This window comes from Salvelinus alpinus, chromosome 3 (genome assembly GCF_045679555.1).
Source record: "Salvelinus alpinus chromosome 3, SLU_Salpinus.1, whole genome shotgun sequence".
NCBI lineage: Eukaryota > Metazoa > Chordata > Actinopteri > Salmoniformes > Salmonidae > Salvelinus > Salvelinus alpinus.
In genome coordinates, this window is record NC_092088.1 from 51,629,671 (window position 1) to 51,657,535 (window position 27,865).

General features: G+C 40.4%; 1 protein-coding gene across 1 annotated transcript in view; it reads left to right on the top strand.

Moving 5' to 3' along the window:
- The window catches only part of LOC139570909 (inhibitory synaptic factor 2A-like), a 48,526-nt gene extending 45,457 nt beyond the window's left edge, over positions 1 to 3,069 (top strand). Inside the window, exon 4 of the mRNA XM_071393225.1 lies at positions 1,914 to 3,069. Within this exon, the coding sequence (XP_071249326.1) occupies positions 1,914 to 2,097 (184 nt within the window). The 3' untranslated portion in view covers positions 2,098 to 3,069. The remainder of the gene's footprint in view (positions 1 to 1,913) is intronic.
- Positions 3,070 to 27,865: the final 24,796 nt, after the last annotated feature.

Genomic DNA, 27,865 nt, shown 5'->3' on the forward strand with positions numbered 1-27,865 from the left:
TATAGTCACGTTTATATTCCTGTAATCAGACCTTTATTGATTGATTCAATCCTCTGCACCGCCAAATTCCTGTCTGGCACCATGTATCATTTTCTCTGAAGGTTGTCATAGTTGAATAACTGACACTTATCTTAAGGGTAAGGAGACTTCCTAAGATTCATTCTGTCATTTTTGAGCAGAGCATCTCCTTCAGAAGACTAATTGGACTGCCTGTCATGCCGGTGATTGTGAAAAGGGCTGATCAGGGCATTGTACATCCATCTGTCTGCCTACACTGTGTATACTTATGTTTGACCTTGGAGGGTTTAATGTAATTTCAGAAGGTTTGACTCCTCTTTAACTTCCATCTGTTTGACTGGCAAAAACATGCCGCTTCAAATTGTTCTACGCTTTCAATGAAACAATTTATCAACGATAAATAAGATCAGTCTTAGACAACATTGTGTGATGAGGTTAATGTTACTTGCCTGTTGGAAAATTAAACTTTCTGCTACTGCTACTATTCTACTGTTGCTTCTAGTACTGTACAACCACACATTGCAATCTTCAGAGAATGGATGTTTTTGATTAAATTGCAGAGGCCTGGAAAATATAATGACTTCGGGGGAAATATTTTTTGTCAACATGTATTAAATTGGCAGTCAGGTTTGACAGTATGAATCCTACTTTACTCATTCCAAAATAGTATTTTCCATATTTATTACACATGCCAATGATAATACGTAAATAAATAGATTAACTTAATCAATAGCTATAGATGTAGTACGTCTAGGCCTGCTCGGGTTGTGAATGATTTCATTTGGTTGGGATAAAGCTCTGTGCGTCTCCCAGCAGTGAGATATTTAGAATCAGCGCCCGAATGGAATCGGATGATGGCAGCCAGGGATTACAGCAGAGGATGAGGAAATCAGACATCAGAAACCACCCACATCCCGACTACTAGATGGACATACTGTATCATGTTAGGGAATACCCTTCACTATGCACTGAAACATACAGATGTTCATACTTTTTATATACATTAGTCTGATGTCACATCCAGTACATTTCAGTGTTAGAGGAAATTATTTGTGGTGCTATGAGAATTATCAGACTGTACTGTGCGCTTCCCAAACAATCCATCTGGAGTCTATGGCTAGCGACTGCCCTGGATTATCAACGGACAAATTGAATGCCGGCGAATTGGCAGTACTCCTGAATCATATTATTAACTTAAAATCACTTTTATGGGATAAAAATCCAATGTACCAGATTGTGCAGAGTCATGGTTCATATTTGAGCTGCTTCATTCATGTTCAATTTGTGATACCCACAATTAAGACTGGTTTGAATGTTATTCAATCTCTTAAATCCTGGTACTCTAAAAGCTAAAACAAAATAGGATTGACCATCTTTCCACAGTAGCTTCTCTAAGAGAAGGAAAATATCACAGAACATTTGTAGCACCATAATTGGGGAGTATTAATATGGAGTTGGTCCCCCCTTTAATGCCATAACAGCCTACACTCTTCTGGGAAGGCTTTCCATTAGATGTTGGAACATTGCTGCGGAGACTTGCTTCCGTTCAGCCACAAGAGCATTAGTGAGGTCGGGCACTGATGTTGGGTGATTAGGCCTGGCTCACAGTCGGCATTCCAATTCATCCCAAAGGTGTTTGATGGGGTTGAGGTCAGGGCTCTGTGCAGGCCAGTCAAGTTCTTCCCCACCTATCTCAACAAACCATTTCTGTGTGGATCTTGCTTTGTGCACAGGGCCATTGTCATGCTGAAACAGGAAAGGACCTTCCCCAAACTGTTGCCACAAAGTTGGAAGCACAGAATTGTCCAGAACATCATTGTATGCTATAATTTAAGATTGTTTTTTATTATATGTTATTGTGTTAACTCAATGTTATTGTGTTGTTTGTGTTGCAGTGTGGAGCTGGACTTCAAGCAGCAGGAGGACAAGTTACAGCCCCTGATTAAGAGACTGTGCCCCTTGGACAACTCTCAATACCCTGCTCTGCCTTACCCCCACGAGGTGTTCACTTCAACCCCCAAACGCAAGTCCAAGACGGAGTCCAAAAAGCATGGTCGCTGGAAACTCTGGTTCCTTTAACTTAGGGAAGACCTTGGCTTTTGGAATGGCCTTTTGGATCTGTTTTTACACATCTACTATCTTCCCTCAAAGGGATCTATAACAACAGTAGATGTTCTGCTCCAGGGAACGGATAATCTGATAACAGTAAATCATCTAAATCAGGATTTTCAGTTGGAACTGCACTGGAAATCAATGGGTGATTTTTTTTAAACGATCTTAGCTCATGGAGGTTTAGAGTCTGCCAAGTCTTCAGTTTTTGGTTCAAAACCGGAGAAGGTCAACTTATACCCTGGCTAAAGGTTAGCAGAACTACATGGTGAGACTGGATATATTTTTGTCATCATGAAAGGTAGCCCACAATATGAAGATGGATATTATTTATTTACTGGGCAAATGTTTCTCACACTTTTTAAAAATGATTTCCAATGGCACACCTTTTGGTCTCTGCTTGACCAAAAGAAGAATCCCCATGTGGAAGGCCTGTTTCTCTAAAAATATACTTTAATCGTACATCAGCCTGTTGGAAAAGCACAAACATTTGGAGACTGAGAACATCATGGAAGAAGAAGTTATATACAGTACATTACACTATATTAGTGAACCGACTCTACATGAACCCTTCTTGCCTCTTCTCTCCAGTCTTGAGAGAGCCCAGTTACTCTCTCTCCCCTTTCTTTCCCTTTCTCTCTTTCCCTTTTTCTGTCTGTCTCGCTCTCTCTCTTTCTCTGCACACAGACATGCACTTCAGGAGTATGTAAAGGAAGATTGGGATATATGGGATCCTAGACTGCTTTGTTTTTTTAGAAACAGGATATAGTCAAGGTTATAGTTCTCCTCGAAGCTGTTCTAATCCATCAATGTGCATAAATAGGTGTTGAATCCAAGCTTTGACTATTGCATATAGAAAAAATATAGACTTATTTTAACATATTAAAGTTTGTTGATTATATTATATAACACATTAAAGTTTCTTATTACTGTGTTGTTCAACATGCAGACTATTTTATGAAAATATTATTGAATTTCAGTTGAAAAAGTAAGCATGGTTTTGACACTTCTTTCTCAATTCACATGCACCAAGCTGTCATTGCCTTTCACTTACACATAGGTTAACATCTCACTAACTTACTCTAACCCACAGAAAGGAAATGTACTGCAAGGCCAAGACGAAATGCATCACTATTCTCTCTGGAATATGCATTTCACATTATAAACTGGGTGGTTCGAGCCCTGAATGCTGATTGGCTGACAGCCGTAGTATATCAGCCGTATACCATGGTGATGACAAAACATTTATTTTTACTGCTCTTATTAGGTTGGTAACCAGTTTAAAATAGCAATAAGGCACCTCGTGGCTTCGTGGTCTATGGCCAATGTACCACGGCTAAGGGCTGTATCCAGGCACTCCGTGTTGCGTTGTGTGTAAAGAACAGCCCTTAGCCGTGGTATAATGGCCTTATTGTTTAATTCTAACTCACTTGGCTCAACTGATCATCATCACAGACCATATGGTCCTTCACGTGATGCCATAATTCTGCAACTCACCAATAATTTTGATTAACATTGATCAGCACCGAACACCTTTGATTACTATCTCCTATATGATTACATTAGGGGTGAAATCAACTCACGACCCAGAAGAAGCAATCCATGCACTGAACTTACAACAATAAAGAAGGGCTATTTACAGTATACATAAGCATGTAGGGTATTCAATCTTTATATTTCTAGGCCTTTGACAAATAGTGACTTTGGATCAGATGGATTCATTTGATGTAGCAACTTAAACCATCCACTTATTGCACCTAATATTTATGGATGATAATTTCAATCTTACATAAAAAAGTCACACTGACAGCAAGTGATTCAATCACACATTTGTTCTTCTTGACTGGGTTACCAAGTCCTTCAATATTACTGTACAGATGTAGGAAACTAATTTGAGCCAGTGTGCTACTGAATGAAAATACACCTGCAGAAACAGGCAATGTGAATTATTATGTGGATTATAATTAATATTTTTTTTTGTCTGGGTTGATAGATTTTTCATTAGGGCAAATCAAGTCTGACATTTTAAAGTGGAAATTACAAACTTTAGAAGCCTTTTTAAACCTCAAATACACAACAAGTGTACATTTCTTGCTGTGCAGGAAAGTTCTCCGCAACAAAACAGTGATCAAATTAAGAGCCTACATCTGTAACATATTGAAGGACAGACACATAGCTATACCTTAAGGAAGTGCAATTCATTGATTTGCAATATTATGCATTTTGTACTGTTTTTACCTTAAAACAAATGCATTTTCAATAAAACCAATATAATTATAAGAGGTGTGCTGACATTATTCTAAGGTATACTATGTGAATTGCAAGGCAGTGACAATATGATACAACACAATGTTGACGGAACATACATTTGAAGTCGGAAGTTTACATACACTTAGGTTGGAGTCATTCAAACTCGTTTTTCAATCACTCCACACATTTCTTGTTAACAAACTATAGTTTTGGCAAATCGGTTAGGACATCTACTTTGTGCATGACACAAGTAATTTTTTCAACAATTGTTTACAGGCAGATTATTTAACTTATAATTTACTGTATCACAATTCCAGTGGGTCAGAAGTTTACATACACTAAGTTGACTGTGCCTTTCAACAGCTTGGAAAATTACGGAAAATTATGTAATGGCTTTAGAAGCTTCTGATAGGCTTATTGACATCATTTGAGTCAAATGGAGGTGCACCTGTGGATGTATTTCAAGGCCTACCTTCAAACTCAGTGCCTCGTTGCTTGACATCATGGGAAAATCAAAAGAAATCAGCCAAGACCTCAGAAAAAAAAATGTAGAACTCCACAAGTCTGGTTCATCCTTGGGACCAATTTCCAAACGCCTGAAGGTACCACGTTCATCTGTACAAAAAAATAGTACGCAAGTATAAACACCACGCAGCAGTCACACCGCTCAGGAAGGACACGTGTTCTGTCTCCTAGAGATGAACGTACTTTGGTGCGAAAAAGTGCAAATCAATCACAGAACAACAGCAAAGGACATTGTGAAGGTGCTGGAGGAAAGAGGTACACAAGTATCTATATCCACAAAAAAATTTGTCCTATATCGACATGACCTGAAAGGCCGCTCAACAAGGAAGAAGCCACTGCTCCAAAACCGCCATAAAAATGCCAGACTACGGTTTGCAACTGCACATGGGTACAAAGATTGTACTTTTTGGAGAAATGTCCTCTGGTCTGATGAAACAAAAATAGAACTGCTTGGCCATAATGACCATCGTTATGTTTGGAGGAAAAAGGGTGAGGCTTGCAAGCCAAATAACACCATTCCAACTGTGAAGCACGGGGGTGGCAGCATCATGTTGTGGGGGTGCTTTGCTGCAGGAGGGACTGGTGCACTTCATAAAATAGATGGCATCGTGAGGAAGAAAAATGTTGTGGATATATTGAAGCAACATCTCAAGACATCAGTCAGGAAGTTAAAGCTTGGTCGCAAATGGGTCTTCCAAATGGATATAAAGTTGTGGCACAATGGCTTAAGGACAACAAAGTCAAGCTATTGGAGTGGCCATCAAAGCCCTGACCTCAAACCTATTGAAAATATGTGGGCAGAACGGAAAAGCGTGTGCGATCAAGGAGGCCTACAAACCTGACTCAGTTACACCAGCTCTGTCACGCTCAACTTATTGTAGGAAGCTTGTGGAAGGCTACCCAAAATGTTTAACTCAAGTTAAACAATTTAAAGGCAATGCTGCCAAATACTAATTGAGTGTATGTAAACTTCTGACCCACTGGGAATGTGATGAAAGAAATAAAAGCTGAAATAAATAATTCTCTCTACTATTATTCTGACATTTCACATTCTTAAAATAAAGTGGTGGTCCTAACTGACCTAAGACAGGGACTACATACAGTATTTAGACCATCTGAGAACCAATTGGTACAACATGCTACTGTACAGCTCCTAATCCATGCTCCCTTCCCTGTCTTGTTGATAAAGACTCCTAGCATGAACAGGGCTCAGCTGCAGTGTTGGATTTCTTTGAGGTCTGCCTAGTCACTCTCAGAAGTCTCTATCTCTCTCTCTCTCTCTCTCTTTCTCTAAATGTGATTGGCTCACTCTCTGGCAGGGCCACAACTGGCATGCCCTGAGGTTGGCCAGTTTCCAGCCTGCCACTTGCTGCCCAGATGCCGTCAGCTTGGACGACTAAACTCAAGGGTGTAATTTCCCTCTCTCTACCTTCCTATATCGCTCCATCCCTCACTTCCCCCAGCTACAGTACAGTGAAACCATGGTTACCATGGTGAAACAAGTTAGATCATTGACACAAGCTCAGTGGCTCAGGTCCCTAAGAACCATTATAGTGTCGGAGTTAAGCTGGGCTTTTTTACGTGTCACCTTTCCAAGCAAAAAAAAATGGAATAGAAAATCGCCCTTCATCATCCACATCCCCACAACTGGAGGATAAAGTCGGGCAATGATGACATGTCTGCCCATCCTCGCTCTATCCACTACCGGGATATCTAGGGCTCTATTCAATCAGATCTGCTTTAGCCGACATCCGCATAGCCGTTGTTTTGACAGGTTCAGAGGTAGAATTACGTTAGAGCTGTCCAATCCCCTATTGGCTCCTGTCATTATACCTAAAGCAGACATTGCCATTGGCTGCACAGAGTCGCATTGAGAGAAATCCCATAGAGCCATTACAAGTTTGAACACCGTAATGTGAAATGTAATTTAGGGACATTTTTTACAGTCAGCATCACTCCATCAAGGGAAATATAGTAATCTTTCTAACAAGGACATCTACATATATTTCAGGATGTTGTGTATCCCTGGAAATAATCAGAATTAATGTATACATTACAGTTCTGAAAATATAGCTTTTTGGGGAGGATAAATTGATCCGTGGGACAGGGTAAATTCATCCGCCAACAAATTTCTGTACTGACTAAAATATGACCACTAACTGTTTAAAACTTTATTTCCCCAAAACAATTAAACACTATTGCTTTTTGGTCTTTTACATTTTTTAAAGCATATTTTAACACAGGCAAAACTTTTAACATAAGCCATGCACTTTAATTTGCTCAACTTGCTATTGACTCAGCCATTGGCTCAACTTACCTGAAGGCAAACATTTTGACTATATTAACCCACACAGCTACAAGGATGCACTTTCATGCTAGGTTTAGGACCTCATATTGAAGCTTATAGAGACCCAAACTGATGTATAGAACAAGCTTAATGCTATCTACTTTGGTTTAAATACAAGCATCATGAAACCTCAACACAATAAATTAATTAATTTGACTTGGTGAAATCAGTTATTGGGACCAAACTTCCTTGCCACTTTTTCCATGTGGTTTCTTCCTTCACAGACTCGATGAAATTATGACCGCTTCCTAATTATTCGGTCAAATTATGCATTTTGTGTATGGTTTCAATTTTAGCGTAATTATTTCTATAGCTTACACTTTCTTGTTCTGGACTTCTGACGCGAGTAGGACGGGTGTGGTTTTGTGACAATGATCAAGAGCAGCGGCTCACCAATTTGACAGCTCCAATGCAGTTACACCTCAAACACCTCCAAAACATCAGCTAGGAGGGTGTCGGCTATCGCCGGTTAACGCTTGATCTAATTGAATCTAGTCATAAAGGCTACTGGATAAGGGAAGACCTCTCAAACTGCGTACTGATGTTTAGAGTTGAAATGTGAAGCAATGCTGAGGCATGTTGCCAACTGCAGTTTACCACATCAGTGAAGGATTTGTATTGGGATCAGCCAGGTCTCCTATCCTGTTAGTGTCCTGTGTACATCACAGTACCATTCACTTTCAATCTCTTTTACCAAGCCGACCCAGTACCGTGACCACTACTGCACAGAGATTACCATAACACACATCAGTGAATGAACATTATTTTTTGGGGGCCATGTGAGACCAGATACAAAAGCATGGCTGGTAAATCCATGTGGTCTATCTACTGTACGCCAGCCTACATCACACCGAAGGGTTTCTACTCAAGCATAGAATCCCTTAATCTATGAATCCCATAACTACTGGCAGGTTAAGATGCACTTTGGGTAGAGTTGGAGCCCCACAATGGAAGTAACAAGGCAAAGTGGTTTACAATTCAAGACCTATGACAGAAACCACCACTATAGTGTCACACAACAAAGCATCAATGTTTTCCATTTCTGTCTGGTATGTTTTTTAAATTTGTATTTAACCTTTATTTAAGTTAAGAACACATTCTTATTTACAATGACAGCCTACCCGGGAACAGTGCAGTGTTCAGGTGCAGAATGACAGATTTTTTACCTTGTCTGCTCAGGGATTCGATCCAGCAACCTTTCGGTAACAGGCCCAACACTCTAACCACTAGGCTACCTGCCGCCACCCTTATGCTAGTGTGGAGATGTCTTAGGTTGTAATTTTTCCACAACCATAAAGTTGTGTTGTTAGGTCATAAATAACTGGCACATAAAGCATTTAACTGTGTCGGCTTAGTTGATGGCACTACATCGTTTGCTTGGTTATTCCTAGTAAAGTAGATCATCTTACACAAATGCCCCAGGCAGTGTTGGAAGTGAGTCGGCCCTTGCCAGAACTTGATTTCCAACTAGTTTGAGTAATAATATTTAGAAGAACTATGTAGTGTTTTAAGCAAGAAAACTGAAGTTATAGTCAAGCATTGGATGACACTGGAAACCGGCGGCTCCAGGCCACTGCCCTTCCTAAAGAGTATATGTGATGCCACCCAGAGAGCACTGATCTCACAGACATGACTCACACACAGTCAACACTGATAAGGATACATCACTATCTTTTGGTTACATATACAATATATACATATGTACAGTACCAGTCAAAACTTTGGACACACCTACTCATTCAAAGGTTTTTCTTTATATTTACTAATTTCTACATTGTAGAATAATAGTGAAGACATGAAAACTATGAAATAACACATATGAAATCATGTAATAACCAAAAAAGTGTTAAATCAATCAAAATATATTTTATTTTTGAGATTATTCAAAGTAGCCACCCTTTGTCTTGATGACAGCTTTGCACACTCTAAACATGCCTTAAAACAGCTTGGAAAATTCCCGAAAATGATGTCATGGCTTTAGAAGCTTCTGATAGGCTAATTGACATCATTTGAGTCAATTGGAGGTGTACCTGTGGATGTATTACTCAGTGCCTCTTTGCTTGACATCATGGGAAAATCAAAAGAAATCAGACCTCCACATGTCTGGTTCATCCTTGGGAGCAATTTCCAAACGCCTGAAGGTACCACGTTCATCTGTACAAACAATAGTATGCAGTATAAACATCATGGGACCACGCAGTCATCATACCGCTCAGGAAGGAGATGAGTTCTGTCTCCTAGAGATGAACGTACTTTGGTGCGAAAAGTGCAAATCAATCACAGAACAACAGCAAAGGACCTTGTGAAGATGCTGGAGGAAAGAGGTACACAAGTATCTATATCCACAGTAAAATGAGTCCTATATCGACATAACCTGAAAGGCCGCTCAGCAAGGAAGAAGCCACTGCTCCAAAACCGCCATAAAAATGTCAGACTACGGTTTGCAACTGCACATGTGTCACGATCGTCATGGCAAGAAGTGGACCAAAGGGCAGCATGGTACGTGTTCATTCATTCTATTTATTTATTTATTTATTTAATGAACACCGACAACAACAAAACAAAATACGAACGTGACGTTCTGCAGGGTAAAATAACAACCAATGCAAAAATAAGAACCCACAAATGAAAGAGGGAAAAAGGACTGCCTAAGTATGATTCCCAATCAGAGACAACGATAGACAGCTGCCTCTGTTTGGGAACCACACTCGGCCAAAAACAAAGAAATAGAAAACATAGAAATAAAGAAACTAGAATGCCCACCCTAGTCACACCCTGGCCGAACCAAAATAGAGAATAAAAACCTCTTTATGGCCAGGGCGTGACAACATGGGGACAAAGATCGTACTATTTGGAGAAATGTTCTCTCGTCTGATGAAACAAAAATAGAACTGTTTGGTCATACTGACCATCGTTATGTTTGGAGGAAAAAGGTGGAGGCTTGCAAGCCAAAGAACACCATCCCAACTGTGAAGCACAGGGGTGGCAGATTCATGTTGTGGGGGTGCTTTGCTGCAGGAGGGACTGGTGCACTTCACAAAATAGAAGGCATCATGAGGTAGGAAAATTATGTGGATATATTGAAGCAACATCACCCAAGTTAAAGCTTGGTCGCAAATAGGTCTTCCAAATGGACATGACCCCAAGCACACTTCCAAAGTTGTGACAAAATGGCTTAAGGTCAACAAAGTCAAGGTATTGGAGTGGCCATCACAAAGCCCTGACCTCAATCCCATAGACAATTTGTGGGCAGAACTTAAAAAGCGTGTGAGAGCAAGGAGGCCTACAAACCTGACTCAGTTACACCAGCTCTGTCAGGAGGAATGGGCCAAAATTCACCCTACTTATTGTGGGAAGCTTGTGGAAGGCTACCCGAAATGTTTGACTCAAGTTAAACAATTTAAAGGCAATGCTACCAAATACTAACTGAGTGTATGTAAACTTCTGACCCACTGGGAATGTGATGAAAGAAATAAAAGCTGAAATAAATCATTCTCTCTACCATTATTTTGACATTTCACATTCTTAAAATAAAGTGGTGATCCTACCAGACGTAAGACAGGGAATTTTTACTAGCATTAAATGTCAGGAATTGTGAAAAACTGAGTTTAAATGTATTTGGCTAAGGTGTATGTAAACTTTCGAATTCAACTGTATGTTTCGGGCCACGGCAGAGAGATGGTAACTCTGCAGATCCACCAGGGCAAACCAACAGCAGTCATAGGACAACGTCACCTAGAGGGGGACAGCCAGTCGGCATCTCTATCAGCTGGCAGTGGGAAAGATGCTGTACATGGAGAGATGCAGAGGAGGAACGACCGAGGAGAAATTAGGAGAGTGAAGAGGTGAGATCAGAGGGGAGATACGCTTTGGTTAGAACCCAAATTGAAATATCACTGAAAATTCACTTGACTTTTATATAGAAAGAGAGGCTTATCTGGTCAAAATGTTGCCATACCAGCATTGTCGTCATGACAGATGCCCAGTAGAGCATCAAAGCATTGAATGGTGGAACTCTGTGCAGCACTTCCCCCTGACATCATCATTGATTCATCCCCCACACAGCAGCCCTCCTGAAGCATGGGGTTATCACTCCATCCACGACAGCACTATATATACACTATATATACAAAAGTATGTGGACACCCCTTCAAATTAGTGGATTAGTCTATTTCAGCCACACCCGTTGCTGTCAGGTGTATAAAATCGAGCACAGTGTATCCAAGTTCCTATATTCAAAACCACATGAATAGTGCATGGAAACCACATAAAAACAGAACCGAAAACAGGAATTTACAGGAGATAAATTCAAATGTACTTGTCATGATAGTGTATCTGTCATATTCACCTAATCTTCATGTCCCTGAAATGACAAGTTTAAGAAAGAATGTCAATCAGTGGAGGCTCCTCAGAGGAGGACGGGGAGGACCATCCTCAGTGAAATTTCATTTAAAAAAAAGTGAAACATTAAAAAGTTATCATTTTTAAATAAAACTACGTTAAATATATTCATATTTCACCAAATAAATGATTACATATTTTTTTTGCGATGAAGGTCTACAGTAACTTCAACAGCACTGTCTGTGGTAGCACCATGGTGCAGCCAGAGGACAGCTAGCTTCCGTCCTCCTCTGGCTACATTGACATCAATACAAAACCTAGGAGGCTCGTAGGCCTCACCCCTTTCCATAGAATACATGGTAATTATGACCACTTCCGGAGGACGTCCTCCAACCAATCAAAGCTTTTGCAGTATGAATTGACATCCAATCATAGAATTAGGATCAGAGAATGAACCTATTGAGTTGTATTGGGACTATGCCATAGAGCATTATGGGGGTTCTATGTTGAGGATTTGGTTACATAGTTGAGCATTTTTTGGTTATTATTCAATTCAAATGAGTTTTCAAATTACAGTAGACTGAATAGGTATATTATTTATTGGTTTTAGAACTTTATTTTTGTGTCCAGTTAGTGCAATTGCCTAGCTAACGTACCAGCGCGAGTGTGCAGTTTTCTGCGCCAGAATGGTAGAATAACCAACGCTGCCGAAAATGTTGTGAACTTTTTGTTGAAGAACCCCTTTCATTCTCTCGCATACATGGAAAAGGTGCGAATTAAAAGCGAGTGTCGACCTCCACCTGAGATCAGTTTCATGAAGAAAGATGAAAAGGTGAGGGCGTTCAATATCACCTGGTATCAAAAGTATAGCTGGTTAACAATGAGCCTTTCATCAAGCCGCCTGTATTACTGATCTTGCCTGCGCTTTTGAGTATGCAATAATTTGCTTTTAGAGGACAAGATGAGATGGGAAGTTCCGCCGACAAGGGCACCCTCAAGGAGCTTGCCGAGGTAATTGAACGTTACGATGCTTTACTTGCTGAACATATCAAACTTTCGACTGTCTTTTCTGGGATGTCGAAAACAATTCCGAATGATTTGATATCTTCCATCGCATCATCCATTAAAAGATTAAAGAGAGTTTGACGCAGCACATTTTTTCGTGTGTGCTCAAGTAGACTTTACACTTTCCTCCGGTATTTATTTAGCAAAGATGATAACACAAGACACAAGGAAAAACTCATGATATAAATGTTGCAGCAGCCTAGGCTACACCTAAACATTAGAAATCTGAAATGGTGTATGGGATGAAAACAAGACAATTTGTTCAGTCTAATCAACTGTAGGCTACTAATAAGAGCAGCTGCATACAGCCTATGCGCCCTGTCCATCTGGTCAGGGTAAACTAATTGGTAACGTTATGTATTTATAGTCCATTTGTGTGTCAAGAGAAAATGTTAATGTGATCAAATGTAGTTTATATTCAAAACTGGGCTGGCTAGGCTGCCTATACCCTTTCAATTCAAAATGATTAACTGGAATGAATGAATCAACATAATAGTGATGACGGATGTGAGTAAATGTTTTACAAGGCCTACAGTTGCATAGGCCTGCATGATGCAAACATGCATAAAGCAAGCTCAGCCCTGTGAGTTCTATTGTCTATCAGTTCTTGTATCTGTGTCTGGGTAGAGGAAATCCCCCTCCTAATCTAGTCTAAATGTAATGTATATGAACAAGTATAAGGTTTTTGCAGTTGACAGGGTTTTCATCCCCCCAGGGCCAGGAGTTTTTCCAGTTTTTTAAAATCATGTGACCTGATTAGGATAAACTGGTCCCATCATATCCCATATAAAACCTTTTTACAACTGATTATTCACTGTCATACCTTATATGGTCCAGAGTTTTCCTAGTTATGTTAACATGTAAGGAAAAACTGGATGATCAGGGCTTTATTCAGGAAAGTTTCTTGGGATACTTTGATGTGTCAAGTGGGCGGATGCTGTGTTTGACTTTATGAATTTTGAGATGTCTGAATTTAAGTTTATAGAGAAAGTCATTGTCCAAACCTACGATGGCGCAGCTGTAATGGAATGTGTCTGCTATAAGTCCCCTGCTGTTCCCTGATTAAGAGGTGATGACTACTCCACTCCTCTACCTTTGTCAACTTTCTCCTGACATGAACTAAAGCCACGTCTCATGTGCCCGCTCATCCACTGGCACATTGAACGTTTCCCCTCCAAGTACTGTGAGTACCCCTATACATTTTCTCTAATTTCTGTATGTAGAGTCAATCACATACGCACACACAATCACATTATTACACACCAATGATTTTACTCCTTGCTTGGACTAACTCATTCTTAGCTCTTTTGTCTAACTGTGTAGTGTGTTGTGTTATTGTGTTTTGTCTTCCCAGTCAAATCCTGTCCTGCGCTGGTCAAGCCTCTGAACACCTCAACTCATGCCCTCATTCAATCACTGCTGTGGTCCCTTTCCAACACTGTAAGTAGCCCTCGCATTCCTGTTCCCCATAATATGGTACTATAAATGTCTTCATTAAATGCTTTAGGTTAAAATAATTAGTCTTTGACGATTTTTGAAACACACTTCATCGTCTCTGTGCGTTACGCTCCTATACTGTGGGTCACCCATCCTCCTCAATGTTTCAAGTCACCAGCCTCCACTGATGTCAATACATTTGTTTCCTAAACAGTACATGGTCCTGTGGTGTTAGTAGAATTGATGGTAGAGGATAAGGGTGTAGTGGCATTTTGGGTAGGGGTTGAAAGGAAAGTGTTGAAGGGGGTAGAGTTATGGGGTAGTGACAGACCAGGGGGTAAGGTTCTAAGGCCCAGCTCACCCTGTAGGTCATTTAGTCTCCATTTGGCCAGAACAGAGTCTGCATAGGTCAGGATGGGGGGCAGGCCGAGTCTCTGGGAGACCAGCCAGTAGGGCAGAGCCAGCAATTTGGGGAGAGTTTAATCAACACAAACAATGCCAACAATCAATGGGACATAGTTCAAGTCTGAGGTTAAAGTTATGCTGAGCTGTTTTTTACCTGGGACGGCAGGTGTTGCCCCTCCTGCCAGACATAGACCAAGGTGAGCCAACCTCAGCTTCCGATGGCCCTTCAGGTGATGGGGACTCAGCACGGGCATCTGTGTACAACAATGTGTCTGTTAGTATGGGGTCTATCAGCAACACTGGGACATTCACAGACATCAGCATGGCCATCACAAGCCCAGACACATACAAAGTCACATCACCGCTGAAGCCAAAATCAACTGTATTTGATTGTTGACAGATACATGTGGTTTCTCACCTCTTTTACCAGGTGTCATAGCTGATGTGTTTGGATGAGGGGTGTGAGGTTGCTGGCCAAGTCCATCCATACCCGGTAGTATTGTGGAAGGTCTGTCTAAAATGGGCAAAGGTCATACAACTAGATATGAGTGTACACTGATTTATCGGTGCACTATACACAAAACAAGAACGTTTTGTGCTCTAGAAGTTCAAAAGTTCAAGCAAAATATATGTTTTTGGCTCTACAATCGGAATGTACTGTAAGTTAATAAGGTGTGATGGGATAAAAATATCAAAATTTGAGAGTAGAACTTGATCTAATGTTGACATTGAGCACACTCTTTCCCATGTAAGTCAGTAGAGACCAGAACATACCAACTGTCATGTGCTCACAGCTCAGTGTGTGCTGGAGGGAGAAAGATTGATAGGTGTCCATATAACATTAATCAAAGCAAACCTATTTATCAGTTTAAAACCCTGGTAGCACATGGTATTTGTGGATCAAGAGTCACTGGAGGAAATACCATGGGTCACTGAGACTGAAAATAATTGCAACCTTCTCATATTATTGCTGCGGAATCTACAGACTGACATTACATGTGGAGGGAAGTAGGTCCTCTATGTTGCTTTTCATATCTCAAAACCAAAACCAGGCAGTTATTTGAAAGATGACTTAGGGGATCTAATTTGTAGAGAGCAGAGAAATCAAGCTTGCTTCATCAGCAAAACAAAACAGCCCTTAAAGGAAAATGTACCGATATTGTAATAAATAAAATGCCAACAGATGAAAACCTGAAGTCTCACCATTAATATAATTCTGTTAACAGTAATTGCAGTCATTTTGAGACATTTTCTGACAACATGCTGAACTCAAATGACATGTATAAAGTTTGAAAAATATGCCTTACTGCTGGCTGCTGCAGGAGGAATCCAAACTCATAAAACACAAAGAAACAGTCCAGGTCAATCTGCAGTGATGTGCTGGTGTAGCTTTACTGTATCTATGTAAATCTATCACTCACTTACACTTTATGTATTTACTATTATTGAACACATCCCTTTAATCATGATTTCTGACATTTTTAAGTCCAATCCTAGAATGCTGTGTACAATATCATGTGACACCAAGCAGTTCCTCAAATCTGGGATAGGATTTGTGTGCGTTTCCCAGAATTAGGAACCTTATGATTGTTATATTGGATTTAGATTAAAAATGAAAAGAGAGACAGCTTGTCAAGACTAGACTGAATTTTAAACCTGACCCAAACGACTTCAAAAGTCAAAGCCATCCTTACAGCTCATGAAATAATAATGGACTGCTTCGGAACAGCAAGCTTTAAAAGCTAGCAGTCGCCCTGCCCCGCCCCCTTTGGTTACTATTGCAACCTCGGACAACAATTTCCCGGAAAGCCCAATTCCCCCTTCTAACCACTGGTGAAATCCCCTCACAATGATCTCAAACTGTGTTTCTAATACACAATTAAATTAAAAACAGACAACCCTTTGCTTATCTGGAAACGTAGGTATGTTGTGGTGGACTGTCAATACAATTGCTTCACGGAAACCTGGTAAAATTATGTTTAGTGTGGCTAGCCACGGAACGGTTCTGAATTCACTGTCAGCTTGCAGTCAACGCTATAACTAGGCAGGTTCTGTCAACACTAACTAAGCACGGAAAACCTGCCTAGTAAAAGCGTATTGGTGATTTCTCGAATATCATCAAAATAAATCAATCACGGCACAGTTTTTGACTCATTCAGCAGTTTTTGCCTGATTAAGTACAATACATTGGAAATTAATGTTGGAAGTTCAATTTATATTCCTAAAACTTAAGTTGAAAATGATGTCGCTGCTTCCTGTTGACAAGACATTTTGATAATACCTCCCAAACAGTTTTAAAGTGTCCTAATCAATAACCAATATGTAAAAACAGTTTGATGTATTGAAAACATAAACATAAAATGTTCTCTCTACATATAATCTCAGCAAAAAAAAGAAACGTCTTCTCACTGTCAACTGTGTTAATTTTCAGCAAACTTAACATGTGTAAATATTTGTATGAACATAACAACACTCAACAACTGAGACATAAACTGAACAAGTTCCACAGACATGTGACTAACAGAAATGGAATAATGTGTCCCTGAACAAAGGGGGGGTCAAAATCAAAAGTAACAGTCAGTATCTGGTGTGGCCACCAGCTGCATTAAGTACTGCAGTGCATCTCCTCCTCATGGACTGCAACAGATTTGCCAGTTCTTGCTGTGAGATGTTACCCCACTCTTCCACCAAGTCACCTGCAAGTTCCCGGACATTTCTGGGGGGAATGGCCCTAGCCCTCACCCTCCGATCCAACAGGTCCTAGACGTGCTCAATGGGATTGAGATCCAGGCTCTTCGCTGGCCATGGCAGAACACTGACATTCCTGTCTTGCAGGAAATCACGCACAGAACGAGCAGTATGGCTGGTGGCATTGTCATGCTGGAGGGTCATGTCAGGATGAGCCTGCAGGAAGGGTACCACATGAGGGAGGAGGATGTCTTCCCTCTAACGTGCAGCATTGAGATTGCAGGCAATGACAACAAGCTCAGTCCGATGATGCTGTAACACACCGCCCCAGACCATGACGGATTGTCCACCTCCAAATCCATCCCGCTCCAGAGAACAGGCCTCGGTGTAACGCTCATTCCTTCGACGATAAACGCGAATCCGACCATCATCCCTGGTGAGACAAAACCGCGACTCGTCAGTGAAGAGCATTTATTGCCAGTCCTGTCTGGTCCAGCGACGGTGGGTTTGTGCCCATAGACGACGTTGTTGCCGGTGATGTCTGGTGAGGACCTGCCTTCCAACAGGCTTACAAGCCCTCAGTCCAGCCTCAGCCTATTGTGGACAGTCTGAGCACTGATAAAGGGATTGTGCGTTCCTGGTGTAACTCGGGTAGTTGTTGTTGCCATCCTGTACCTGTTCCGCAGGTGTGATGTTCGGATGCACCGATCCTGTGCAGGTGTTGTTACACGTGGTCTGCCACTGCGAGGATGATCAGCTGTCCGTCCTGTCTCCGTGTAGCTCTGTCTCAGGTGTCTCACAGTACGGACATTGCAATTTATTGCCCTGGCCACATTTGCAGTTCTCATGCCCCCTTGCAGCATGCCTAATTCATGTTCACACAGATGAGCAGGGACTCTGGGCATCTTTCTTTTTGTGTTTTTCAGAGTCAGTAGAAAGGCCTCTTTAGTGTCCTAAGTTTACATAACTGTGACCTTAATTGCCTACTGTCTGTAAGCTGTTAGTGTCTTAACGACTGTTCCACAGGTGCATGTTCATTAATTGTTTATGGTTCATTGAACAAGCGTGGGAAACAGTGTTAAAACCCTTTATAATGAAGATCTGTGAAGTTATTTGGATTGTTATGAATCATCTTTGAAAGTCAGGGTCCTGAAAAAGGGATGTTTCTTATGTGCAGCAATAGTATTCATAATACTTGTTTTTTTTTCACCAAAAACCCTGTTGTTTTTGACAAGTGACAATAAATCACTCATCTATTATTGGGGAGATGAGGTTGCACATCCTGTTATAACTAACACAGCTCAATCTGGGAATAATGTGTACATCACTGGTTAGAGGACAACATGTAGAAGACAACTTGCTACATTATGAAGTGTTGCATTTAGATTAAAGTGGGACACCAAGTGTAACGCAACACCTTTTTGTTGACCACTTCCATCAATATCACAGCGAAATTAAGTCAGTTTAAGATTATAGTATACAATTTAGATTATAGTATACAGTAAGTTGCCCACTCAAACTATTGCAAAAATGACATCCATTTCTCAGTTTAACCATTCCCATACAAAAAAGTAATATATGGCCTAATACAGTTGAAGTCGGAGGTTTACATACACCTTAGCCAAATACATTTAAACTCAGTTTCACAATTCCTGACATTTAATCCTAGTAAAAATTCCCTGTCTTAGGTCAGTATCACCACTTTATTTTAAGAATGTGAAATGTCAGAAAAATAGTAGAGAGAATTATTTATTTCAGCTTTTATTTCTTTCATCACATTCCCAGTGGGTCAGAAGTTTACATACACTCAATTGGTGTTTGGTAGCATTGCCTTCAAATTGTTTAATTTGGGACAAGCGTTTTGGGTAGCCTTCCACAAGCTTCCCACAATAAGTTAAGTGAATTTTGGCCAATTCCTCCTGACAGAGCTGGTGTAACTGAGTCAGGTTTGTAGACCAACTTGATCGCACACGCTTTTTCAGTTCTGCCCACATATTTTCTATAGGATTGAGGTCAGGGTTTTGTGATAGCCACTCCAATACCTTGACTTTGTTGACCTTAAGCCATTTTGCCACAACTTTGGAAGTATGCTTGGGGTCATTGTCCATTTGGAAGACCCATTTGTGACCAAGCTTTAACTTCCTGACTGATGTCTTGAGATGTTGCTTCAATATATCCACAACATTTTCCTACCTCATGATGCCATCTATTTTGTAAAGTGCAACAGTCCCTCCTGCAGCAAAGCACCCCCACAACATGATGCTGCCACCCCCGTGCTTCACGGTTGGGATAGTGTTCTTCAGCTTGCAAGCCTCCCCCTTAGACCAAAGCCTCAGACCAGAGGACATTTCTCCAAAAATGTACGATCTTTGTCCCCATGTGCAGTTTCAATCCGTAGTCTGTCTTTTTTATGGCGGTTTTGGAGCAGTGGCTTCTTCCTTGCTGAGTGGCATTTCAGGTTATGTCGATAAAGGACTCGTTTTACTGTGGATATAGATACTTTTGTACCTGTTCCCTCCAGCATCTTCACAAGGTCCTTTGCTATTGTTCTGGGATTGATTTGCCCTTTTCACACCAAAGTACGTTCATCTCTTGGAGACAGAACGCCTCTCCTTCCTGAGCAGTATGACGGCTGCGTGGTCCCATGGTGTTTATACTTGCGTACTATTGTTTGTACAGATAAACGTACCTTCAGGCGTTTGGAAATTGCTCCCAAGGATGAACCAGACTTGTGGAGGTCTACAATTTTTTTTTCTGAGGTCTTAGCTGATTTATTTTCAGATTTTCCATGATGTCAAGCAAAGAGGCACGGAGTTTGAAGGTAGGCCTTGAAATATATCCAGAGGTGCACATCCAATTGACTCAAATGATGTAAATAAGCCTATCAGAAGCTTCTAAAGCCATGACATCATTTTCTGAAATTTTCCAAGCTGTTTAAAAGGCACAGTCAACTTAGTGTATGTAAACTTCTGACCCACTGGAATTGTGATACAGTGAAATAATCTGTCTGTAAACAATTGTTGGAAAAATTACTTGTGTCATGCACAAAGTAGATGTCCTAACCGACTTGCCAAAACTATAGTTTGTTCACAAGAAATGTGTGGAGTGGTTGAAAAACAAGTTTTAATGTCTCCAACCTAAGTATATGTGAACTTCCGACTTCAACTGTTAAAAAAAAAAAAAAAACTCAACATATATATTTTTATTTATTTATTTTCACCTTTTATTTAACCAGGTAGGCTAGTTGAGAACAACCCATATATAAACATGACATACATTTGAAAACATATAATCATATATTTAAAAAATATATATAAATCTCACACCTACCATACAAAAAAATACTATATGGGTATGTATTTTCATCATGAAAAATGTACTTGGAACGTTTTCTTTTTTGAATGCATTTATTGCTTTGAAATGTGTTCCAGAATTGCTATGTTTACATGACATATATTTAAAACAATATCAATCTCACATGTAGGGATCAATTATTTTCAAATTGCATTTAGTGATAGTCAGCCTTGACTACTTTTTCATATCTTTGTATCTACTCTAGATGTTGCCATTTCATTTTTGAGATTAGATTGAGATGGTTGTAGACTATTGTAAGGTTATTATTTGTTATGTTCAAGTTTTGAAAGCGCACAGAGACCTATGTATGAATGATCATTTTCATACACTATAGTTGTGGTTGCCCATAAGGTTGTAATCACATTGTATTTATAAAACTTGTTTTAGATATTGTTGTAATCAATGACTGTTTATGGTTGTAATCCACTATTATTTTGGTCTGAGTCCTCCAAGGATTTCCGTTGGGAATTGTTTATGCCTGTTGACAACAGCAGGGGCGAGGGAGCACAGCCGTTTGCATCTCCCCTCAACAACACTGGAAGAAGACTCCTGTGACAACACTACCATTTCTCCTACTCTCTTTTTTCTTTGTTCTCTTAAACAGGTATGTGGTATACACAAGCATATAATCTATAGAAAATGTTCGAGTTGAAATGGTTATCTGAGTGTTACTTACCTTTTCTGTTGAAATTGTAAAGTTTAAATGTGGAAATTGATCGAGTGACAACTGTTAGCGATCTTGACATAAAGATGACGGTTTGCGGCTAAGCAAGGCTAGCCCATAGAATAACATAAGATAATGGTGCCATATAATATTCTGGTTTGAATTTTATTGATTTATAGCTCCTCTGAGGTAATATTGTTGTTTCTTTTCTACTCTGTGTATACGATATTGGCCCTGACATCTTCCCACCCAAATGTTATATATTACAGAGTATATATATATATATTTTTTTTTTTAACTGTATACGCTAATGCTAAGTTAACTGTGCTAATGCTAGCCTGTCAAGCCTATAGGGTTGCTATTAGCTTAGGGGCTACCATTAGCTGGCTCGGTATTTAAATGGCTGTACTGGTTTATGGTTAATTTAAAGGCGTTTTTATTGAAACATAGTACATGGCTTTAATGTGATTTAAATGTGAACTTTGTCTGAGGTGTCAGACTCGACGACAGTTGCTGTCCATTGAAGCACTGCCATTCGGTGCTTAACATTTTTGTCCGGGGCTTAGCGAAGGGTCATTTGGTGTTGTAATCAACATGCTTATCATAAAACCACACCACATCTCATCAAAACCCCTGATCCTGGACGCAAACATTCCATTGTTGATTACTAACCTGTTTAGAAGGTTTGAATCCCAGGAAAACTGCCCTGTGGTGAGTACATGTTGGAAGAACAGTCGACTGATATAGCTGCATTAATGTAACATGTGCCAAAGCTATGTGCTGGAAAGCCTTGGTAGTGCATGGGTGAAGTTATGCTTGTAATATTTATTTGAGCTTTGTGTTTAATTAGGCTTTTGGAACCACATACTCTTCAAAAAGACCTACTCAAAACACAACTCATGGAGACATATCTGACACAGTAGTGCTTTGACAGCTTACATGTGTGGAAGAATGAGGGAGGAAGATGGAGGGAGCTGATCATGGACTATAGGATACGGAGGGGTGAGCACGCCCCCATTTACATAGATGGGGCTGTAGCGGAGCAGGTCGAGAGCTTCAATTTCCTCGGTGTCCACATCACTAAGGAATTAACATGGTCCACACACAGAGCGCCTCTTCTCCCTCAGGAGGCTGAAAAGATTTGGCATGGGCCCTCATATCCTCAAAGTTATACAGCTACACCATTGAGAGCATCTTGACTGGCTGCATCACCGCTTGGTACGGCAAGTGCAAGGCACCCGACCGCAAGGCGCTACAGAGGGTGGTGAGTAGGGCACAGTACTGTGGCCGAGCTTCCCACCATACAGGACTATACCAGGTGGTGTCAGAGGAAGGTCCAAAACATTTTCAAAGACCCCAGCCACTCAATCCATAGACTGTTCTCTCCGTTATCGCACGGCACACAGTATCAGTGCACCAAGTCTTGAACCAGCAGGACCCTGAACAGCTTCTACCCCCAAGCCATTAGATTGCTAAACAAGACTGATAAATAGCTACCCACTGCTGCCTATTATCTATCTTGTTGCCTAGTCACTTTAATCCTACCTGTATTTAAAAAAATATATATTTAACCTTTATTTAACTAGGCAAGTCAGTCTTATTTACAATGACAACCTAGAAACAGTGGGTTAACTGCCTTGTTCAGGGGCAGAATTACATATTTTTACCTTGTCAGCTCATGGATTCGATCTAGCAACCTTTCGGTTACTGGCCCAACCACTAGGCTACCTGCCACCCCATAGTACATAGCTACCTCAGTTATCTTGTACCCCAGCACATCGACTCGGTGCTGGTACTCCCTGTGTATAGCCATGTTGTTTTTACTTGTTATTCATTATTCAATGTAGTTATTCCTCGTGTCACTATGTTTTTCATATAATATTTTATCTTTAAATCGTTGAAAAAGGACCCGTATGTAAGCATTTCACTGTTAGTCTATACCTGTTGTTTACAAAGCATGTGACAAATACAATTTGTTTTGAAAAAAAAATCACCTAATATGGCCATTTGTTGAATTTCGACAAAAATTGGGCTAGGTTTATCTGAGAGATATTGTTAGCTGTCAGGGAGACTTTGAACAAGCTGCCTCATGTTCTGTGCACTTTGCGCAGCAGTGTATTTGGGGAGAACACTGTGTCATTACATGCATTGTCAGGCAGTGTGATTACTCAGAGACATATCTGTCACAGCAGTGCTTTGACAGCTCACATTGTGTGGAAGAACGAGGGAGGAAGATGGAGGGAGGGAGAGAGCTTAGGGCAATGCTTCAGTGTCAGCTCAGCTATACAGTTCATTAAGAGCACCCACCCTGTCATATAACCTGCCAGTTCAAGTCTACCTCTTCTGTCTCCCTTATTCTCCTCGCAGTAACATTTATGGTAGCATTTTGTCTCATGCTCGCAGGAAAAGACTTCAGCAGGGTGAGTTATACTACACTCATCCATGATGTCTCTCCGTCATCGCACAACATCTTGTGATGCATTTCTTTCAATAACAGGTGGCCTCGTCTAAAAAACTGTCTTTGTACACCCTCTAACTGACATGTTTTAGCCTCACATATGTAGAGTTTGACAAGAGTTTGATATGAAGAGTACCAATTGATTCTGAATGAAAGCGCATGTGGGTGTGAAAGAAATAGATATGAGAGTAAAGTACACCGCCAGACAAACAGCGTTTAGTTCCACTTTAATACACAGCATACAGTAAATGAAACTGACAATGATACACAACGAGAGGAGTTTTCTCACCTGTCAACCTATCAGAGAGTGAACATAGCTCAGACTGAGAAGAGGAGAACCTTTATAACCAATTATATCAGCTCCATCAACCTTTGTGCCAGGTGTTGCCTTTGCACCAGTGAGAAATAAAAGAAGGAGCACAATGGGTGAGACCGAGAGCAGGAAAGAGAGATAGACAGCGAGAGAAAGTTGTTTAGTGCAGTAAAAATGTTCTGCTCCCCTGAACTTCGGCGTGTTTATTTTGCAGTAAAGCTCTGAAAGCCCATTGCATTTAATAAAAGCATGGGCCTCTAAGAAATGCTCCCCTCTAAAAATCCAGTATGTTGCTTTGGATGCTAACCAAAACAGTTTATGCTTGGCTTGTATGCTACGTGAGGTGGATACATTTTGAGTTTAAAAGAATAGTGTCCTTCTCGACAGTGGGATGAGTCGTCACCAATATGTTTTCTTAGACCAGACATCACTGGTGTTATAAATAATACATTATAAAGTGTGGTAGGCAGGAGTGCATGAGATTACCCTTCACTGTGCTGCAGATGTGACACTGTGCATGACAGTCTTATTGCCTTCCTTGCAAACTGACATCTGCCACTGTGCCAGCTAACCCTATCTACCTGGCACACATCAAATTGTTATTGGGCTCTATTTCCATAGCAACCAGGTGTGTCATATCACATATTCTATGCTGAACCTGTCAGTCTACCTCTGTGCCTCAGGGATAAATGGATCCAATCAGAGAGAGGAAGGAAAACAGAAGCTGAAATAAGGGCAGACAGATGACTAGTCAGTACAATGAGTTGCCTTGAGGTTGTTTGTGGGGTTCAGATAGTAAACGTTGATCTCTTCCTAGAGAAGCCCACACCCTACTGTCACGTTCCTGACCTTATTTCCTTTGTTTTGTCTTTGTTTAGTTGGTCAGGACGTGAGCTGGGTGGGCATTCTATGTTATGTGTTTCTATGTTGGGTTCATTTTCAATTAGCCTGATAGGGTTCTCAATCAGGGGCAGGTGTTTTACGTTTCCTCTGATTGAGAACCATATTAAGGTAGGCTGTTCTCACTGTTTGTTTGTGGGTGATTGTTCCTGTGTTAGTGTTTCGCCACACGGGACTGTTACGGTATGTTCGTTTGTTGTTTTGTATCGTGTATTGTTTTCCTGTGTATTAAATATCATGGAAACTTACCACTCTGCACATTGGTCCTCCGAACCTTCTCGCCTCTCCTCGTCCGATGAGGAGGACGAAATAGACTGCTGTTACACCTACATTATTAATCAACACACTAATTGATATTTCTCACATAAACAAAGCTTTTGACGTAAGCTAAGAAAAGATACCAACGAGAGACTTAGCCATATAGGAAAGTCTCTTCTACAGTAGATCAGCTGCTTAAGTAATATATAGCATTTTTGAAGCTATAGTGTTCACAGACCACATGAAATCGATATTTCTCATCAGGCTTATGAGCTATGGGTAGGTGTTCATGATGCTGATCATGACTAGATAAATTCTATGCTGTAGACCATGGTTTCCTAACTGGTGGCCCGGGGGGCGGATTTGCCCCTCAGTTGATTTTATTTGGGTTTCTGAGCCCCTCCCCCCAAAAAAAGTATATACAGTATACACTACTGTTCCAAAGTTTGGGGACACTTAGAAATGTCCTTGTTTTTCGAAGAAAAGCATTTTTCTTGTCCATTAAAATAACATCAAATTGATCAGAAATACAGTGTAGACATTGTTAATGTTGTAAATTACTATTGTAGCTGGAAATGGCAGATTTATTTTATTTTATGGAATATCTACATAGGCGTACAGAGGCCCATTATCAGCAACCATCACTCCTGTGTTCCAATGGCACATTGTGTTAGCTAATCCAAGTTCATCATTTGAAGTACATTAGAGTGTCTAGTTTGAGAAACAGACGCCTCACAAGTCCTCAACTGGCAGCTTCATTAAATAGTACCCGCAAAACACCAGTCTCAACGTCAACAGTGAGGAGGCGACTCCGGGATGCTGGCCTTTTAGGCTGAGTTGCAAAGAAAAAGCCATACCTCAGATTGGCCAATAAAAATAAAATATTAATATGGGCAAAAGAACACAGACACTGGACAGAGGAAGATAAAAAAAAGTTTTATGGGCAGATTAATCTAAATTTGAGGTGTTCATATCACATTCGTGAGACGCAGAAAAAATGAAAAGATGCTGGAGGAGTGCTTGACGCCATCTGTCAAGCATGGTGGAGGCAATGTGATGGTCTGGGGGTGCTTTGGTGCTGGTAAAGTGGGAGATTTGTACAGGGTAAAAGGGATCTTGAAGGAGTAAGGAAATCACTCAATTTTGCAACGCCACGCCATACCCTGTGGACGGCGCTTAATTGGATCCAATTTCCTTCTACAACAGGACAATGACCCAAAGCACAGCTCCAAACTATGCGAGAACTATTTAGGGAAGAATAAGTCAGCTGGTATTCTGTCTATAATGGAGTGGCCAGCACAGTCACCGGATCTCAACCCTATTGAGCTGTTATGGGAGCAGCTTGACCGTAAGGTACGTAAGAAGTGCCCATCAAGCCAATCCAACTTGTGGGAGGTGCTTCAGGAAGCATGGGGTGAAATCTTTTCAGATTACCTCAACAAATTCACAACTAGAATGCCAAAGGTCTGCAAGGCTGTAATTGCTGCAAATGGACGATTCTTTGACTAAAGCAAAGTTTGAAGGACTCAATTATTATTTCAATTAAAAATCGTTATTTATAAACTTATCAATGTCTTGACTATATTTCCTATTCATTTTGCAACTCATTTCATCTATGTGAAGTGGGCAAAATCCCTGCAGCAGTGTGTGCAAACCTGGTCAAGAACTACAGGAAACGTATGATCTCTGTAATTGCAAACAAAGGTTTCTTTACCAAATATTAAGTTCTGCTTTTCTGATGTATCAAATACTTATGTCATGCAATAAAATGCTAATTAATTACTTAAAAATCATACAATGTGATTTTCTGGATTTTGTTTTAGATTCCGTCTCTCACAGTTGAAGTGTACCTATGATAAAAAATTACAGACCTCTACATGCTTTGTAAGTAGGAAAAGGAAAACCTGCAAAATCGTTAGTGTATCAAATACTTGTTCTCCCCACTGTATATAGTTTAGCAAAAAAACGAATGTTCATACACACATAAAATCTGAGAATAGTAATATTTTACACACATACACACACACACACACACATGAAGGTACCCATAAGCAATCATTTCTGATCAAAAAACACAAATGTGAAAAATTGGTGGATATAGAGTTTTGGAAATAACCTCTTCAACTTAACCTAAACGATTTTGGTAGCTAGCATAAGACCACAAAAGTAGAGTTACACTTAAAGCAAACTCTTCATAATAATGACTAGGACAATAGCTTTCAAAATAGCTTCAAAGAGAAGAAAATAAGCTCGCTACTTAGCCAGAGCAGAAAGAAATGTAAACTTATCCGCCATGACAGCTGTGACAGCTGGGCTTCTTTGGTGGACATGCACACTGGTCTCAGTTAAAATCATCCAAAATCACAATAGAAAACATTGCACTTGAAATTGCAATATGAATATTTAATTTCAACCTTCTGACCTACTACTGGGTCAGGCGGCGCCCCTCTGTCTGATTCATATCGCTTGATTTCTGATGATTGTTCTCGATTGTATCGACTGATTGGTTCTGTATGGAGTGAACCAACAGTAAAGAACTGGATAATACCTTACTTAGGTTGAGTTAAACAATGTGTATTAAGATGAAAAAGTAATTGTGTTTAAGGTGAACTTGAAAGAGAATGTAATGAGCTGGCTGCAAAGTAAGCTTTATAATTCAGAATTCCTGCTGTAGCTAGCAATCTAGCTACCTAGCTATGCATTGGTGGGGGCACAGATGAAAGGGGGCACGGT